This window comes from Arvicanthis niloticus, chromosome 28 (genome assembly GCF_011762505.2).
Source record: "Arvicanthis niloticus isolate mArvNil1 chromosome 28, mArvNil1.pat.X, whole genome shotgun sequence".
Classification (NCBI taxonomy): Eukaryota; Metazoa; Chordata; class Mammalia; order Rodentia; family Muridae; genus Arvicanthis; species Arvicanthis niloticus.
In genome coordinates this window covers 20,447,794-20,466,068 of record NC_133436.1, presented here as the reverse complement: position 1 = coordinate 20,466,068, position 18,275 = coordinate 20,447,794, and the positions used below count along the sequence as shown (strand labels likewise).

Below are 18,275 nucleotides of genomic sequence, written 5' to 3'. Positions count from 1 at the left end.
GCCCCAGTCACAACCCTCCTCCTCCCAGTCCCACCCTCACAAATCCCCCCTCCCACTACACCCTCCCTTTCTCCTCAGCGGACACCTACCCCTTCTCATTCCCAAAGTCATAAGTACATTTTTCTTTAACTTTTCTTTTCAGGACAAGCCAAGTGAAGAAAGAGAGAGAGAGAGAGAGAGAGAGAGAGAGAGAGAGAGAGAGAGAGAGTTAGTTTTGCTAAGCTTTTCTTTTTACCAGTTTGGCCCACAAAAGAATATGTTTGAAATCTAGAAGAAAGTAACAGTATCTTGGTGTGTTCCTTAACGAAGCATGAGATCTTAGAATTTCCTGTGAGAACTCTGAGAGTAAAAAGTTTCATTGGGCTAGAAGTAAAGTTCAGTTTACAGAGTCTCTGAGCATTTGTGAGGCGCTGGGTTCCATCCCAGCATCCCCACACATACCCACACCCCCAAAACATGCCTATAGAGAGAGGCTTGAGACAGGCTCTTCATTGCTCTTCTCCCAGACATTCTTCAGTTCCCCTTCACTGCTGTGTGGTGTTTCTACCTTTGCCTTCCTCTGTTGGCTAACCTTCTCATGGAAGGAGCCCACAGGTTAATGAGAAAGGACAACAGAGAGAAGGCGAGTTTGCTGAGCTGGGTGGCCCTTTTACGATAAAAAATAAATCAAAAGTATGTTCTTCTAGATTTCAGAGTAAGTTGACAGCATTAAAACAATTGTGTGCCAAAGTCTTTTTCTTATGTTTTTATTTAGCAAAACTCACTGAGGGCAAATTGGAGTCATTCTAAAATGTTCTTCAATAGTTCCAAACAATTTTCCAAAGCAATAGAGAAAATTCCACCTGAAAAGGGGCATGTACAGTAGAACTTATATAATCAGATTTCTTACGACATTAAGAAAATTACACACACACATATACCATTATACTTAAAATATTCCATTTAAAATTTAATTTTACATAATACATTATAACCATAAATTGGTTCTTAAACACAACGTCTACATCTGGCAATATTTCATAGGGGAGGCTGAACATCACTCGAGGCTGCTTCATAGACTTAATTTTGTCAAATTACAAGAGAAATGGTTCCTGTAGACAGCTCTGCCCAAAGCAAATGCCACCTCCCATGCATGGGTGTCATCATGCTGAGAAAACCTCCCTCTCTCTCTCTCCCTCTCTCTCCCTCTCTCTCCCTCTCTCTCTCTCCCTCTCTCTCTCTTCCTCCCTCCCTCTCTCCTTCCCTTCCTCCCTCCCTCTCCCTGTCTCTCTCCCTCCCTCTCTCTCTCTCCTTTGCCACATCCTCTGAGTGTCACGATGTTGAGACTATGCACCCTTTTCTGAGTACTACCTAACTTATGATGTAGCCTTATTGTCTCTGTACCTCCCAAACAACCATCTATGGTATCTATTAACACACACTCATAAAATAAGGCAGAGAAACATATTTAAACATCATAGGTTAACTTTTGGCAGTATGGGATTTGAGAGACAAACCTAGGTTTGCATCTGTTTTCCTGGACTCCATCCATGACAACAGAAATGAACATGTGCTTTAAATTCTTTGGGCCTCAACTTCCTCATCTGAACAGGGATGATGAGTTTCCCAGAGAGAACAGTGATGGCATTAAAGATAGGGACGCAACTGGTACACAGTGGCATTCAACTAAAGACAAGTCCCCTCCTGTGCCTTTAACATATCCGTTGTGGTTGGGCACTATCTTCCCGAGGGTGGCGCACAGCTGTTTCTAAATGTTATATCTTGGGAGCCAAAGTTGTGCTGATGTTTGTACTTCTGATGGAATCTAATGGAATTAAGCACATATTTGGGAGGAGTAGCAACTGTGTGTTATACTGCATTGAGTACCAGGTTCCGCCTGTAGCTGTACAACAATCTGTGGACAATCTCCTCAGGCTCTTCCCCTCTTCAACTATGGCTCAGATAAATTAGCCTTGAGAAAACACGCCACAGCTTAAAGTAGGTTAAACAAAATAAAACTGTTTTCCTACATTCTTTGGCAATGGATCAGAACACTGTTTCATTTCCCAACTACAGGGGTAGCAATGTTACCCCAAGAGAGGCAACACTGCAGCCATGACAGTATGAAAAAAAAAAAAACAAAAACAAAAACAAAAAAACCCTAACTTCAGTGAAAGCCAAATTCATTGGATTACAAGCTTCATCTCCTTTCTACTCACCATGCGACTGGGCAAGTCAGCTACACTCAACAAACCTCAATTGAAAAATGGTAGTGAGTAGGAAGGCACACACCTTTAAATCCCAGTTCTCAGGAGGCAGAGGCAGGAGGATTACCATGAGTTCAAGCCTGAGCTTTGTGTATTATACTAAACAAGTAGTACAAACTCTGCCTGTGGGGGGGGGGGGGGGAGCAATAAAAAGACAAGAAAAAACAGAGGGCAAACTCTATGACTGCTGTCCTATTGGGAAGACAGGACATTAGGAGGGTGGGGTAGAGAAGTCAACAACTATGAAAAAGGATAAAGAAAATTACAAAAAGCCATTGTTTTATGACCATGTGGAGCCTTTTGAGTTCTAGTCAGATTTACGTATTTATCCTTTCCACCAGCAATGACAATAATTCAGTTCCCTAAAAAGCTGTGTTTGTGCATGTATGCTCATACAGTGTGTGTGTGTGTCACATTCACAGTTAATGATAAAATCCACTCATCTACTCTCTTGTCTTCTGCATGCCAAAGAGTCACAAATCCATAACAACCTATGCAGAGCCTGTAAGCAAAGGCCCCAGTCAGCGGCAGCAGCAACGACGGGCATACATTGCATAGCCACTGTGCTTTGAGGTTTTCTCACGTGGCATGCAGTTTCCTTTGTAAAATATTTCAAACCTAAGCCCAACCAAGCCACAATAGAAGGTATCTCCAGGTGACACAGGGCAGAGTCCCCCTCAGTTCAGATGGGGTCTTTGTCTCCAGGTCTTCTTCTAGCCCCCCTCCCGCTGCTGGTCACCTACAAAGTGCATATGGAGGAATGAACCTTCCCGAACTTCTGAAAAAAGTCTTGTTGTGCTTGAGCCAAAGCTTCTTCATCAATGTAGACCGCAGGCCTCTTGGCCATGATGAAGTACTGCACCTTGCGCAGACTCCAGCCAATCACGTAGTGCAGCCAGCCGCATATTGCAGCTGTGGAGCGGCCCACCCCAGCGTTGCAGTGAACATACACAGTGTGACCGTTCTCCAGAAGCGCGTGCAAGAGACACACAGCCTGTGGCAGCATCTGCACGCGGCCTAGATAGAGAAAGCACAGAATGTACGTGAATAGAGAAACTGCCACATGTCCGCTAGTAATGATACCAGTACACTGTGGCAGACCACTGAGCTCGGAGGAGACGGCTTGCTTCGTTTATTTTAGATTGAAAAAGTAAAACAAATTTAAAACCTGAGACTACCAAAGGGAGAGAGTATCCCAGCGGCAACAGTCAGTTGTGAATCTGACTACTCCAGGGATACCACTGCTTTTTGAGCGTTAACTACCACGTTTTTTCAGTACGTTTTTTACAACGTTAACTACCACGTGTTTTTGTGAGAGAGTGGGTAGACAAAAAAGGATTTTAACATCTTTTTAGAAGGGTTTGCCAAGATCTGGCAGTGGCTTTAGAGGGTTTCAAAGAAAACTTGCTAAATCCTGTCCCCGTCCATTTTACTTCCTTCCAGGCAAACGGAAAGCACATAATTAGTTCCCACTGGTTAACGACTTGGTCGTACTCACTGATTAGACAAATGAGATTTGAAACCGAATTTAATATGCTGATTTTCATTCAAGTAATGGAGTGGCTAACTTACAGCCAATGCATGTAAGATAGCCAGCCACTCATGTACACCCCCACAGCACAGAGAATACTGGCACGCATTTAATTTCTTCCTGTGTTATTGGAAAGTTGTGGTCATCACTATGACAGTCCCTTGCTGCTATTTTGATGATTAGATTATCCAAATGTCTCCTCATCCTGAGAAGAAGAAGCCAGTACCACACCAGGAGCCAGTACCTCACCAGGAACCTCTTAAACCCCAATAGCTCCTGGCATCCTGCCAGGGAGAAGACTACCCAACGACCAGTTTTGGAGCTCTGAGACAACTAGTATTTCTGCTCACAGGTTCTCTCTACAGAGATACCTTAACAAGATTTTTATCTGTCTGGTATTTGGGTGGACAGCATCATGATCAATTACTTTGGAAGGAAATGAAAGAGGATCACTATACAGAATTATTGGACTTTAACTATGTAGCCGCAATTTAGCATTGTTGTCTAGTTTCTCTGTACCCCATAAAGGAGGAACACAACGGCCCCAGAAGGATCTCCTGGGACTACAGAGAACACACCCATCTAATCTTCATGTTGTGGTGCCCACTGAATGACTGAAGACATGAGAAGCCCCTCTCTGATCTGCAGATCTTTATGAAAGGCTAGATCTCCCACAGGAGCAGTCACTCCTTAGCTGTCCTCTTAGGAAGTATTAGTGCACCAAAAGGGCCAATATAGTACCTCACCAAAAATTAGTACCTCACCAGAGCCAGCACTTCACCAGGAGCAAGTACATTACCAGGAACCAGTACATCACCAGGTGCCAGTACCTCACCAGGAGCCAGTACCTCACCAGGAGCCAGCACCTAGGAACCAGGAGCCAGTACCTAGAAACTAGGAGCCAGCACCTCACCAGGAAACAGTACCTAGGAACCAGGAACCAGTACCTCACAACCAGGAGCCAGTAACTGTGGAAGGTGGGGTTTTCACAGGAACTCACATGGCTCCAAGGCCCCCTCAGTCTTCTATCTCACTTCAGGTTTCTCATGTTCTGAGACAGAAGCAACATGCAGCAAAGTCATGATGGTATTCCAGTCTTCCTGTCTGAATTCTGTCAGCCCCTCTGAGGAAGCTGTATAAAGTTACAGGCACTACACAGCAGTTTTTAAATGTTTTCTCTCAGTTTCTCTGTGTGTCTGTCTGTCTCTCTGTGTATGTATTGTCTCTATATGTGTCTCTCTGTCTCCGTCTCTCCTACAGGCACACACACACACACACACACACACACACACACACACACTCCCCATCCCTAAAAGCATCTGCATTAGTTACAGACCAGCTCCCAGATGTCCACAGAGGCCCAAATGTTAATTTCATTTAATCTGTATTCATGACTTCAGCTAAGTAGCCTGCCACACAATTACACAGGGGGCCCTCTGGGTGGCATTCCATATCCAAAGCATCAGATCAGCCAGTGGGTTCCTCGTGGCAATCTCAGTGTGCCATATCCACCATTTATCTCAAGATCAGAGGTAGCAAACATCCAGGGTATGTTGGAGTGACTATGCTAAGGGTACCATCTGCTCCATCACAGTGAAATCTGTGAGCAATTTCTGGTGTGAAGAGAAACCCCCTGATAATTATGGAATCATGGCTTCTTCCTGTTCTATTCCCCTTGGACAAGTCCCTTATAATAGTTGCCATGGCAGGAATATCTTAAATATACGTTTTAAATCAAATCTCCAATCCATAAAGAGACAGAGTGGCTGTTTGCAGTGGGAGCTACAGGGCTCAATTTCAGCGTACTAGTCTGCCATACTGTATCTTCCACAGAATCAGTCAAATGGCCTCTGTAGACAGACATTCCTCAAGGTCATATCTGCTCCAACAGCTCAGATGATATGATATACTACCCTTTCCCTTCCATCTGCTGAAAGGTTGTGGTGGTTCCTCAGGAAGCTGGGAATAGATCTACCTCAGGATCTAGCTACACCACCCTTGAGCATATACCCAAAGGGCTCTACATCCTACTACAAAGACACTTGCTCATTCTTGTTCATTGCTGCTCTATTCATGATAGCTAGAAATTGAAAACAGCCTAGAAGTCAGCCAATGAATAAATGCATAAAGAAAATGAAATACACATGATGAAATATTCAGCTGTTACAAAGAACAAAATGATGACAGTCCCAGGTAGGTGAGTGGAAGTGGAAGAAAAAAAAAGAAATCACAGAGTGAGGTAATCCAGACCCAAAAAGAAAAACATGGTATATGCTTTCTTATAAGCCATGTTTATGCTAGCTCTTGAGTTTTTGATTAGCAGGCTACAAGACTACAATCTACATAACCACAGAGGATAGGTGTAGAGGAAGGGACTGGTTGGGAAGCAAGGATCTCCATAGGAAGGGAAACTAGAATAGATAGTTGTGGATAGAGTTGGAGACTAGAATAGGAGGATCAAATGGGTACAAAGACTGTAGAAGCCCATGGAGATGGAAGGCAGCAAGGCAGCAAGCCTTTGTAGACACACAGGACTTACAGACATAGGAAGTCACTGAGACTGTGGCAGCACGCACAGGGCCTGCACCGGTCTAACCCAGATGGGGTTCCAGTGTTGAGACAAGTGGATACAAGCCCCCATCCCTATCCCAGGAGCTATCTCCAATCGATAACTGCTCCCAAAGAATATTTCTTTTCTCTGATGGAGTCTCACTGGGTATACAAACCACACTTAAGTACAGGCCCATGCTCAGTTAACTCAATGACATGGTTGGAGGTGTTTGTTTGTTTGTTTGTTTGTTTGTTTGTTTGTTGTCTGTCTGTTTGCTTTTTACCTTACAGAACCTTTGCTTATATATTATGGTGTCCAGTTTTGTCTTTTTTTGTGCATTCCCTGGGTGTGCAAATACACGTGTCCCTATGTCTGCTGTGTCTCTCGTGCCTTTTCTCTGCCTGTTCTCCCAGTTTGTTTTGTCCTATTCTCATTCATTCGTTTGTTTTGCATTTTTCTGTGTTCAGATTCTTGTTTTCTAATGAGAAAGAAAGGTTGTGAATTTGGGTAGGTGGGAGGGGGGCCTAGGAAGGAGGGGAGGGGGACCCATAATTGAATATTTCGTGTGAAAAAAAAATCTACTTTCAATAAATAAAGAAGCAAGACCACAGCTTAGGAGTTAGAGAAGGAGTCTTGGTTATCTGGGAGAATCCTATAGCAGATGCTATACCTTCTATCCTCAGCTTTTGCAGGAGGGAACTGGAGATCCATCTTGATTAAATCTTTAAGAGGCTACTCCATTGCAGCCAGTCTCACTCCAAAGCCAGGGCCTTAGCCCCTGTGCTGTGTTCCTGCCTCATCCACCAGGTTGCTGGTACCTTCTGCCCCATCTCAGTCTGTGTTCTCACAAGTCCCTCCTCGTGGCTGTGACCCTGTGGGACTGCATTGTCTTCCTGACTCTAAGAAGTTTGCATCCAAGGGCCTAAGTCACCAAGGTATGAGAAGAGGATCCTCAGTATACAAGACAGTCTGTGCCAGCCAGAGCACCAAAGGTAAGTTCAATCTGTGCATGCATGAGTGTGTGTGTGTGTGTGTGTGTGTGTGTGTGTGTGTGTGTGTATGTGTATGTGTCTGTGACAGAAAGTTGATAAAGGTTTCCAGCCTTAAACAGTACAGAAAAAAAAAAAAAAAAAAAAAAAAAAAAAAAGAAAGAAAGAAAAGAAAAGAAAATCTGATACTTCTGTAAAGGTTTATTTTATTGTTATCTTATGTGTATGATTGTTTCCCTCCATTTATACACATGTGTCCTAGGCAGATTTTATGCTGGTAGAGGCCAGAAGAGGGTGTCAAATCACTGAAACTAGAGTTGCAGACTGTTGTGAGCTACCATGTGGGTGCTGGGAAGCCAACCTAAGTCCTCGGCAGGACCAGCAGGTGCTCCCAACCACTGAGCAACCTCCCCAGTTACCAGATCCTTTTTTTTTATGAAAAATATTCCATATTTTAAATGTTGCTAACTGAATTTAAAAAAAAAAAAATGCAAACCTTATGTAGGTCAAGCAAAACACTCCACCATCTGTGTTTCTCTCCTTGGAAGCTAAAACAAGCGTTGGGTGTAAGTAGATGCTTGCTCAACAATCACTAGATGCCTCGGTAAAAAGTGAACAAGGAACAACAGTCACTTGTTTGATCTGACACACGATGACTTCTCTGATCTACCTTTTGCTCCTAACCTGCTAAGAGGCTAATCTAAGTCTGGGATGACTAAAAGCTCCCTGAAAGGGAAGCAGGTATTGAACAAGCCAAGATTACAAGAAATGGAAGAGGCTTTTAGCACCTGACTCTTTAGGGACCTGAGGTAAGGAAGGTCAGAAGCCTCCCAAGGCTTTGCTTTGTCTGAGGTTGACCAACAGTGAAATACACAGCATATGTGGATATATTTCTTTTATTACTCTGGGGGTGATATATAACGTACATTGTTATTTTCCTTGGAAAGTCTTGTTTTCCACATCTGAGACATAGTCCAGAGGAGGGTCTATCTTATCTGTAACATCTTTTAGTAGAAACATAAAGAACTCCCACCCCTAACTGAAGGGGCTATGGGCACTTGACAGCTCCTAAGCAGGGAGAGTCACTTTTCTTTGCAAAAGTGTCTCCTGTAGGTTGACCAGGCATCATACAGGCAGCACACTGTGGGCCCCATGATTTATTTACAAAACAAACAAAAAGAGAATCCAAAGTGGGAAATGTGTAAGAAATCGGGGTCTGGGGTGGATCTAGAAGGAATTACAGGGGGGCATGCGGGTGAGCGTGTTCAAAGTACATTTTAGGAAATTCTCAGAGAATTAATAAAATATTTTTTAAACTTGTGACTAATCCTACAGTCTATTATAATCTAGTACAGACCCCATTATAATTAGTACAGACCCCATCCCTGGATGGCCAGTACAGAAATAGACCTGGCTTCATCACAACAACGCTCAAGGCCGACCAGGCTCCAGCAGTCAGTGTTGTAGCAGAAAGGCACAGATGAATGAGAGAATGACTGAAGCTGTGGTAACAAAGCAATACCCAGAATCTTAGAACTCACTGGGAGGAAAGAGTTAAGCTGTCCCAGGAACAGAACAGGGATCACAGCTCAATGGGACTCTCCCTGAGAAGGGAGCTTTAATGAGCAAATGCAGATTATTTCTTTGACTTTGGAGATTTTTTCTTTTTCATCCCCCAGGTGAAAGAGACAAACCATTTTTTTAAAAAAAGAAGAACTGAAAAGCTGAAAAGGAAGAAGATGTCTAAGCCAGCCAGCCGTCCTTATATGACAAAATGTACAACAGAAAGGATCAATAGGACAATTGACTGCAGCCTCTCTATGACAATTGAGTCTAACAGACTCCCCTTCCAGACTTCACCTGACAGCATTATGCAGCAGCTCGGAATGCTTCCAGACAGATCCCACCCCTCCCCTGGAGCTCTAAAAATACCCAGGTGGGTTTATCCACATGTTCATTGCTCTATAATTGCAAGCTACATAGATTAATCTGTTGGGGGAAAGTCACCCTGCCACTCTGGAATGAATGATTAACTCTTTGATAACCTGCCAAGGTCCAACTGAAGCAAAGGAATCCTTTATTCTATGTCAGAGTTTGTGCTATTGCAGATGTGAGCTCCCTGGCTTTCATCCTGTCAGCTCTGCATGGGAGCTAGCCATAGACACCCTGACCTGGTGACTCAGTGGCCCGCCCACAACCATGCTTTGAATACAACTACAATGGCTCCCAGCCGAAAGATGACACCAAACTACTGAGCAAATTGCCTTTTAGACTTGGACCCTTCAGTTTGCAGAGCATCGGATGGGGTGGCCCCATAGCAGTTAGAATTGATGGCTCAACTGCTCCCTGCCTGTCCCCTCCTGTTTACCCAGGTGGGCGGCAATGCTGTGAAATTAGAACCATAGACGCCAAACCAAAGTCTCTGTGCTATAGTTGAAGGCCCGAACAATTCTTTGACTGTTTTAAAACCAGAGAGAGACTCTTCAGAGAGCTAATCTCTCCTTCTTTCTGTTGATGCAAACTCTGCTTTGTTTAGGGTTTAGCCTGAAGAAAAGGCAGGACCCTTAAATTCCACCTGAGGTCTTTTAAGTGTCAAGGTGGCCAGTGACACAGGTTTTCTCACACCGTCCTCGAGGTGTTCTGCTTTACAGACCTCTTGGTTGCTGGGAGATAAATATGTCCCCTCAATTCAAGCTTTGCATAACTGCCACTAATCATGAACACGAAGGACTTCAAACGTGTGGGTCTGGGGACTCTGCCTGAAGCATACAAAGAAGACCGCGGTTGCCACTTTGAAGCTGACTTTGGGAGCAGCTCTGTGAGTCAGAACGCCACCCTTGAAATCTGGGATGGGCCTCCTTCCTATTACATAACCATTTTGTATCTGTCTTTTCCTCTGTAAAATGGGGTGACTACGATATCTTCCTAGAATCTTCTCTGAAGGTGATGAGTTAATCCATTTCGCTCATGAGAAGGTCGGAGACATAGCATGCATTACACAGAGAGAGCTGGGTGGGGGGAAAATGTGTTCTAGCTTCCTCGCCAGGCTTCACTGCCATTCCTTACCCAGAAGAGCAAATCAATCGCCAAACTCCCCAAACCTATGCACTCTCTACAGCTCTCTGCTGCCCCCTGCTGACACGTTATTAATACTGTCGTCGAGAAGTGGTTCTTACTGGAAATGTTAGCTCTACTTTTTTTTCAGCAACTGTCTATCTTATCTATACATGGCTCTTCTACAAATCCAAGCTTCTGTGCCTTTGTCTGTGCTCTTCCTTGCCCCCACATTGCCCTCTCTCTGCTTACATCTCCCCATCCAAGCCAGGCCGACTTCAAATGCCATGGAAATCGTGTAGCCTGTCTGTCTGCCCTCGTCAGAGAGAAGCCATCATCTCCAGAGCACACGGCATCGTTCATTGTCCACTCTTCTCTGCGCTGTAATTGGTTCTGAACTTGCCTCACTGCCGCTTACTTACTATGTCACAACTATGACTTATTCGTCTGCTTCCCCAGAGGTACCCGACCATGTTAACCCATTCATAAAGACTCTTCTCACATGCTTGCCCAGTTAACGCTGACGCCATTACCATGCTCCTCTCCACACCCTCGGGGCCTCACCTCCCACATTATCGCCCATCTTACTGCACCTACGTCACTGGACTCGCAGACCCAGCTCCAAGCTGTTCGTGCAGCAATAGAAACACTTTTGGTAAACAAACTAAAGCAAAAAGAGGCTTCGTGTTCCTTGGCTTCTCGTCCTTTCTCCTGCTGAAGCCATTCTGAGTGTGACGTTGTTTTTGGTACTGTAGCTCAAATCCTGGGGGTACTTTCATAGTCTCAGTTTTTTATCCACATTGGTCTTTCAGATGTTACAACGTGCCACACCCTCTCCCGACACAAGAATTCTTCTAAATTGCTCTTTGTCCCGTCCTCTGCCATCTTGCCCTCTCCCCAGTCACTGCTCAGACAGTACCTCAAACATCACTGCCTCAAAGGCCTTTCTAGACTATCTACACAAGCTCCCCAAAATGTCTGTGTCTTTATAACCAACCCATTGTACTTCTAAACCCTACTTTAGCTGATTCGTTAACACTTACCATCCCCTTAGATTCTATATGTTCCGTGTGTGTGTGTGTGTGTGTGTGTGTGTGTGTGTGTGTGTGTGAAGCCACATTAAATGGAATCCTGTCAACGCATTTAAAGACATATTAAATCTAAATCTTTACATTGATTCCATTTTTGTAATTCATAGTTTAGATATTCAGTTATCGATGACTGAAAGACAAACGGGGCCCCATGAAGCAAGTTCAGCAAGGAACCAGACTGCTACTTCTGGCCCTTACCCTCGGTGCTCATGTCTGGAGTGGGCATCCAGATGTAGGCCAAGCCTTCTTCCTTATACAGCTTCATCATAGTGTCTGGAGTCATGGGTTCCGGGTAGCGGTTGCAGCCTGAAGAATTCTGGATGATATCCCATTCGGTCTGGAAATTCATGACAGCTGTAATTCCCAGTTCATGCTTCAATTTGATGGTCACATGTTCCAATTGGCGAGGGCAGCTGCCCAGCCAGATATTTGGTAGAATTCTAGAAAGAACATACAGGGTCAACAATAACTATGGCGCTAACATGAGTTCTCAGTAACTGCATATAACATATACTATTTAAGTACAATTCATCTTTCAAGCTGATAAGGAAAGGCTGAATTTTTAAGGATACAAGAAATAATACTATTTTTAACAACTACTTGTATTACTGTTTTAAGAAAACTTATTATGAGATCAACAAGCACACCAGGAAGTTGACATTAGAAACTAAACCCAGCAACACATGAAAATGAACTCACCAAGTTGTACGTAGTCTATGACCATTACACAAAATATATCAACTCATTTTAAATATATTAAATGTGAAACCACCTACACTCATCTCAAATTCCAAAATTAAAAAAAAAAAAGCTAAAATACAGCCATCAGGCCTGATCACTAGATAGACTCCTTCCAACAGTGTAAGACCCATGAAGCACGCTAAACTTGGGAAACAGAAAACTTCTGTTGAACAGATTTAAAACCAAGATTTAGTCCATTAGCCTCTGAACATTTTTCTATATGTTCATTAAAGATGTCTTAAAGGGCTCTCCCTTTAAGTTCACCAGTTTATTTTAAAACTATCGGTAAAGATAGATAGATGATAGATAGATAGATAGATAGATAGATAGATAGATAGATAGATAGATAGATAGATAAGAAGGGAAAAGAAGAAGAAGAAGAGAGAGAGAATACTGCCCATTGAGCTTCAGATTTCCAACTATTTCCCAGGTGACCTTGCTTATTCAAATTATAAACCTTGAGAAACATTTCCCTAGAGACTCAATTACACAAGTTATGTGATGTATTTAAATCATTCAGATTAAGATTTGTAGGTGAGAGAAACATAAATAGAGCTTTCTTTGGGCTTGCAACATACAAGGAGAAAAGTAATCGAAAGAAAACGATTCTTGTGTAAAAATAAGAACAAATTCTAAGGCAATGAGAAATATATTTAACTCATAAGAATAATAAAACTTACTGGAAGACAGAAAACAAACAAGCAAAGCTTATCAAAGCCATTAATTGAAAACTCTATTATCATGTATATAAATATTACCAAAAATGTAAATATTTTACAAACCAGCATGCATAATAAATTTATTATAATTTATATTTACATTCTTATTCACATAGCTTATTCCATATTTATGCATTCTCTCCGGAACCAAAGAATAGACACTGTATTCAAATGTCCTGAATCAGTTCATATAGAACTTAACTGAGGCTAGTTGATACACATTACTGAGATTCACCAGTAACTCCAGGTATTCCCTTCAAGCATGAAGAACCAAATGCCCTCTGCTTCAAATTTAGATGTGTTCTGTGCAGCTTGCTTTTGTGGCTAAATGAGTTGAAGCACCAAGTGCCACTTCCCACTGGGTATATTTAAAACTGCATTCACGATTCTCATCCTCTCCTTCCCTGATACAGTAACTGTGAATGTGCATGGGAATGAGCTCCTGAACCCTGACACCATCGAGAACGCCAGCTACTGTCAAAAGGACAGCTGGCCTAGAGAGCTAAGGGCTCGTTGCCTTGTGATGCACCTCACTTGTTCTGCTAAGACAACACCTAAGTCATTGGATGGTTTGAAATCCCTAGTATGTGAGACAGAAGCTGAGCAGAGGATTGCATTTGCAGTAAAGTCCCTTCACATTGGCGTCAGAGCAGGGGTGGTCTGCTGGACCAGCTGGCTTTGGCAGTAGTAATGAGTGCCCTGGGTTGCCACAGTGGGTGGTGGCACGTACCCCCTGGCAAGTTAAGACCAGTAGTGTTGCTGAGCATCTACAAGCAGAGAGGACAGGTCCCACAACAAAGAACTATCTAGTCCAAAATGTCAATAACACACATGTGAAAAAACCTTGGCTTATAAGAATAAAAATGGTATTGGACTCCTTCCCCTTTGAACAGAGGAAGGCCATCCGGGATGGTAGAACTCATAGTCCATACTGTTCTGACAGTAGTATGGTAGCTTATATCACATTTTAAAACACACATGTATGTGGTTGCAAAGGTGGCTCAGCAGTTAAGAGTACTTACTGCTCTTGCAAAGGACTCAGGTTCAGTTCCCAGCATCCACAGGGAAGCTAACAAGTGTCTGTAACTCCAGCACCTAGGGTGTCTGATGCCCTCTTTGGGCCCCTGTGAGTACTGCACACATGAGGTGCACAGACATACATGCAAGCAAAGCACTCATATATATAAAATAAGAACAAATACAGTTTATTGTGCGTCTACGTAAATAAAAGAAGGATCTAGAGAAAAATGTAAGTTCCATATTAGATATTTGAAAAACGCTAATGTTTTTACCTATAACAGAAACGGTATTCCATATAGCCAGAAAGACCAAGTTCAAATGCCAGTACTGGTATTTGGTAATTGTCATATGATTTTAGGCCAAGTCATTTACAATTTCTAAGCCTCTGATGTGCTCATCTTTGGAAGGGGTCTAAAACTAATTGAATCACAGACATTTTATACAAAATAATTATAATTAAGAAGCTATAATCCTAATTCATATTAATCATAATACTGACATATATGTATGACTATATCACACTGACCAAAATTTTATTTTTCTCTATTTTCTTCATTTGAATGCTGCAAAATATAAACAGTTGCGTACTTTTTTAATATGAAGTCCATGTTGGCTTTCTTTCTTTTGTCCTTTCTTCTGTCTAGTTTTTGTTTGTTTGTTCAGCTTCTTCTGTTTTTTTATTTTATTTTTTGCTTTCTTTCTTTTTGGCAATTCTTGCTGTTGTTGATGTGAACTTGAAAACAACCCACTCACTTCAAATATGGGTATTTCTCATCCTCAGTAGAAACATCTCAAAAGACTTAACCAACTTTCTAAGGCTAAGTCCCTGTTTAGCAGACAAGAGGTTATTTTTTTCTCTAGTTAGGTTCTTATCTAGAGGGCTTTTAGACATGTTCTTATGAAATATTCTTATTAGAATATTATGGATTAAATGAAGGTACAAAAGTAAAAAGAACCAAGAAAAGCATAATGATACTGGAGAGATGGGCATGGGATTTCTTGGTCCGGAAGAATTCTGAGATAGTCTACTGGGCACAGTAGATAAGGGAAAGACCAGAGCATGACATGCGCCGAATGTCTAGACCTGGGCTGCGCTGGGCAGGACGATGTCCCTGAGTGCTTAGTGTTCATACAAGTGTAGAACCTTCACAGTTCATTCTGGCCTGTCTCTTCCTCTGCTATGGAATGAGAACAAGTCTGACTACATCTGGACACACATCTATTCCTCCTCCAGGATCCTGCAGAACGCCTGTGCAGTGGTTGTCTGTGACCTCCGAAAGCATACTCTGGAGCTGAACTGAACACACTCAGCTATGCCACACTGTGAGAAAGGGAAGTAGGAACCTTGTTTATATAATTAAGTAGCATAACCTATTGAATAGCATCACATGGTTTGCTGGAAGAAAAATTTTAAGTGGACTGGCAAAATGTCAAAATGTGTATTGATGGCAGAAAAAATTAATTTCAAATGTTACTCAGAGTTCTCTTAGATTGTGTTCACTTTGAATAAGGGGCATTTAATATTTACCTTGTCAATACATGCAAAAATCAAGTGGCTAACTGGTTTTCCACAAAGGGTTTCATGAATGTAAAAAACAGTTCACTCTGATATGCAAAAGGTAAATTGAGTTGAGCACTGGGGGGCAGGTGAGAACAGAATCCCTACTAGAGTCAGGCTATAGAATCCCAATGTTGCTAAAAGGAGCATTGGTTATTCATTATTCTGTTTTCCCATTCAGCTCTACTCTTAAAATGATTTTTAAACAATGGAAAAGTCAAAGCAAAAATTAAGGCCAAAGTTAACATTATATAGATAAATAGAATATGTATCTGACATTACATTTCTAATGAAAATAAGTCTTTACATAACTACATGTGTGCATCACAAATAGACACCAGATTCATAGAATCTGGTATTAGGTATTTCCAATATTTTCATAACCTAAATGACTCTTCCTCTGGTGATATGATAAGCCAAGTTCTAGAATTAAGAAAGGAATATTAAGTGATATCTGATTGTTTTATTTCATTTACTTGTTAAGAATTGTTTATTTATGTATATGAGTACACTATAGCTGCCTTCAGACACACCAGAAGAGGACACCAGATCCCACTACAGATGGTTGTGAGCCACCATATGGTTGGGGGAATTGAACTCAGAACCTCTGGAAGAGCAGTCAATGTTCTTAAGTGCTGAGCCATCTCTCCAGCCCTGTCTGGTTATTTTAAACAAAAGGTTGTGAACCCAGGATACAAATAACTAAAGATAAACTTTGCAGAGACCACTGTACTAAAAAGTGAAGAATGAGTTATGAATAGAATCCAACCAAGAGTTATATGGGGTGTGAACATAAACTCTGGAGTCTGCTAGAAATGCACAACTCAAACACACAAAAGTTTGGTTCTGCTAAGCAAACAGCTGAAGTGTCCCTGAGGGCCATCCTGTTTCTGCTCATTCTCAGAGCAGGCAACATAGTCCTCCTTACATGACGCCCTTGAGGCAATGAGGTGCACACCGCACTTCCTAAACTGGAATTCAGCTTTTGCTTCACTCAGAAGGATAATTTGAAACCATTAAAAATTCATTTTTGTACATCTCAACTTGTGTCTAATCTTTTGGTGCCAGTGGTAATTTAAGTGGTTTTTAATATGAATGTTTTTAAGGTAAAAAATAATTATTGAAATATGAAATTTACAGAATAAAAATCCCCTCTCGATAAGTTTAAGCTTATAATTAAGGAACAGTGTATGCCTTACAGTTATATTATACATTATACTATAAGGCCCCCCCAGAGAAATATTGATGAATAATTTACCTTAGATTCTAAGTTATGATAGAGATTCTTGGCTGCAGCATTATAGATTATTTAGAAAGGTCAGATGGAAGCCACTGTGCCAAATGAATATTAACACTCAGTCAACCCTGAATGAAGTTCCCAAGCCAGGCTTCACCTTCATAATGCAGAACATACCTTTATACAAGCATCGATTCACCAGGATTTCAATGGGCTGCCTGCCTTTTCTGTGTTCTTAGAAATTACTCATTTAAATCTGTGGAACTCTATTTCAGACCCACTGGCCTGGTAAGTGGTGGGAGAAAGTGATTATATAAATTTTAGTTCCTTTTAAAGGGAGTAAATATTTGACAATTAAAAAATAGAAAATAAAAATCCAAGGACATTCAAATCTATATACAAATACACTTCTAAATTTAAATCCACACCCTTCTCCAAAAGACATACAGTCAGAATGAGAAACTAGAAACTACTAATGACATAGTTAAGAAGAGGAAGTGTGTCCATATTTTAATGTACACTGTTCTCAAAAATGTCTAAAATAAGCCTGCTTGTGAGACATGAGAAATATTTAATAAAGTTATATGCATTAAGAATAGAGTACTGGGAACTGCAGAGATGGCTCAGTGGTTTAGAGCAACTTTTGCTCTTGCAAAGGACCCGGTTTCAACTCCCAGCACCCACATGATGGTTCACAGCCATACATAACTCCAGTCCCAAGAGATCCCACACCCTCCTCTGACCTCCGTGGCACAAGGCAAACACATGGTGCGCATACATATTTGCATGCAAAACATGCATTCATATAAAATAAATAAATCTGAAAATATTTTTTGTGAGAACAGAACTTTGTGTTGAGGCAAGAGAGGTGGCTCGTGGTTAAGAGATTGTACTGCTCTTCCAGAGGAATCAAGTTTGACACCCAGAACCCACTTTATGTCACTCACTACAGCCTATAACTCCAGCTGCAAGGGATTTGATGCCATCTTCTGGCTTCTATGAGCACTGCACTCTTGTGCACACATATACACACACACAGAATTAAAAACAAAAACTTGACATGTTGTGGGGGAAAGTGGTATAAAACACTGTCTTCTGCACATTACAGGGATGTCACACACATGAACCCATAGCAGCAGAGGTACCTGGACTAACCCACACGAGATCAAGCCAGTTGAATTTTCCAGCATGGAGCAGGGAGGAGCTCCTCAGATGCCACCTCATGATCAGTTATTGGCAGTTGATGACTGATGGAGGGGGGGTGACTTTTCTTTAGGACTGTAGTCACTGGTAGACTTCCTATTTCCCAGTGGATGACCTCATACATGTGTGCATGTGGGCAGCACTAAGAATTCAGTGGAATAAGTACATAAATAAATTATGCAATTTATTAAGGAGATCATGAAGTTGGGAAGAAACTGAGTTAAGATGTTATAGGAGAAGCTGGGGGTGGGAGTAAGGGATAGAAATAGTCAAGATATAGATAGATATAGATATAGATATGGATATGGATATGGATATGGATATGGATATGGATA

The 18,275-nt window shown here is 41.8% G+C and overlaps 1 protein-coding gene across 1 annotated transcript in view; it reads right to left on the bottom strand.

The window, feature by feature from the left end:
* Nucleotides 1-730: 730 nt before the first annotated feature.
* Epm2a (EPM2A glucan phosphatase, laforin) overlaps nt 731-18,275 on the bottom strand; it is a 109,071-nt gene continuing 91,526 nt past the window's right edge. Inside the window, exons 3-4 of the mRNA XM_076926855.1 lie at nt 11,661-11,902; nt 731-3,263 (exon numbers count right to left, since the gene is read on the bottom strand). Coding sequence (XP_076782970.1) covers nt 2,986-3,263; nt 11,661-11,902 — 520 coding nt within the window. The 3' untranslated portion in view covers nt 731-2,985. The remainder of the gene's footprint in view (nt 3,264-11,660; nt 11,903-18,275) is intronic.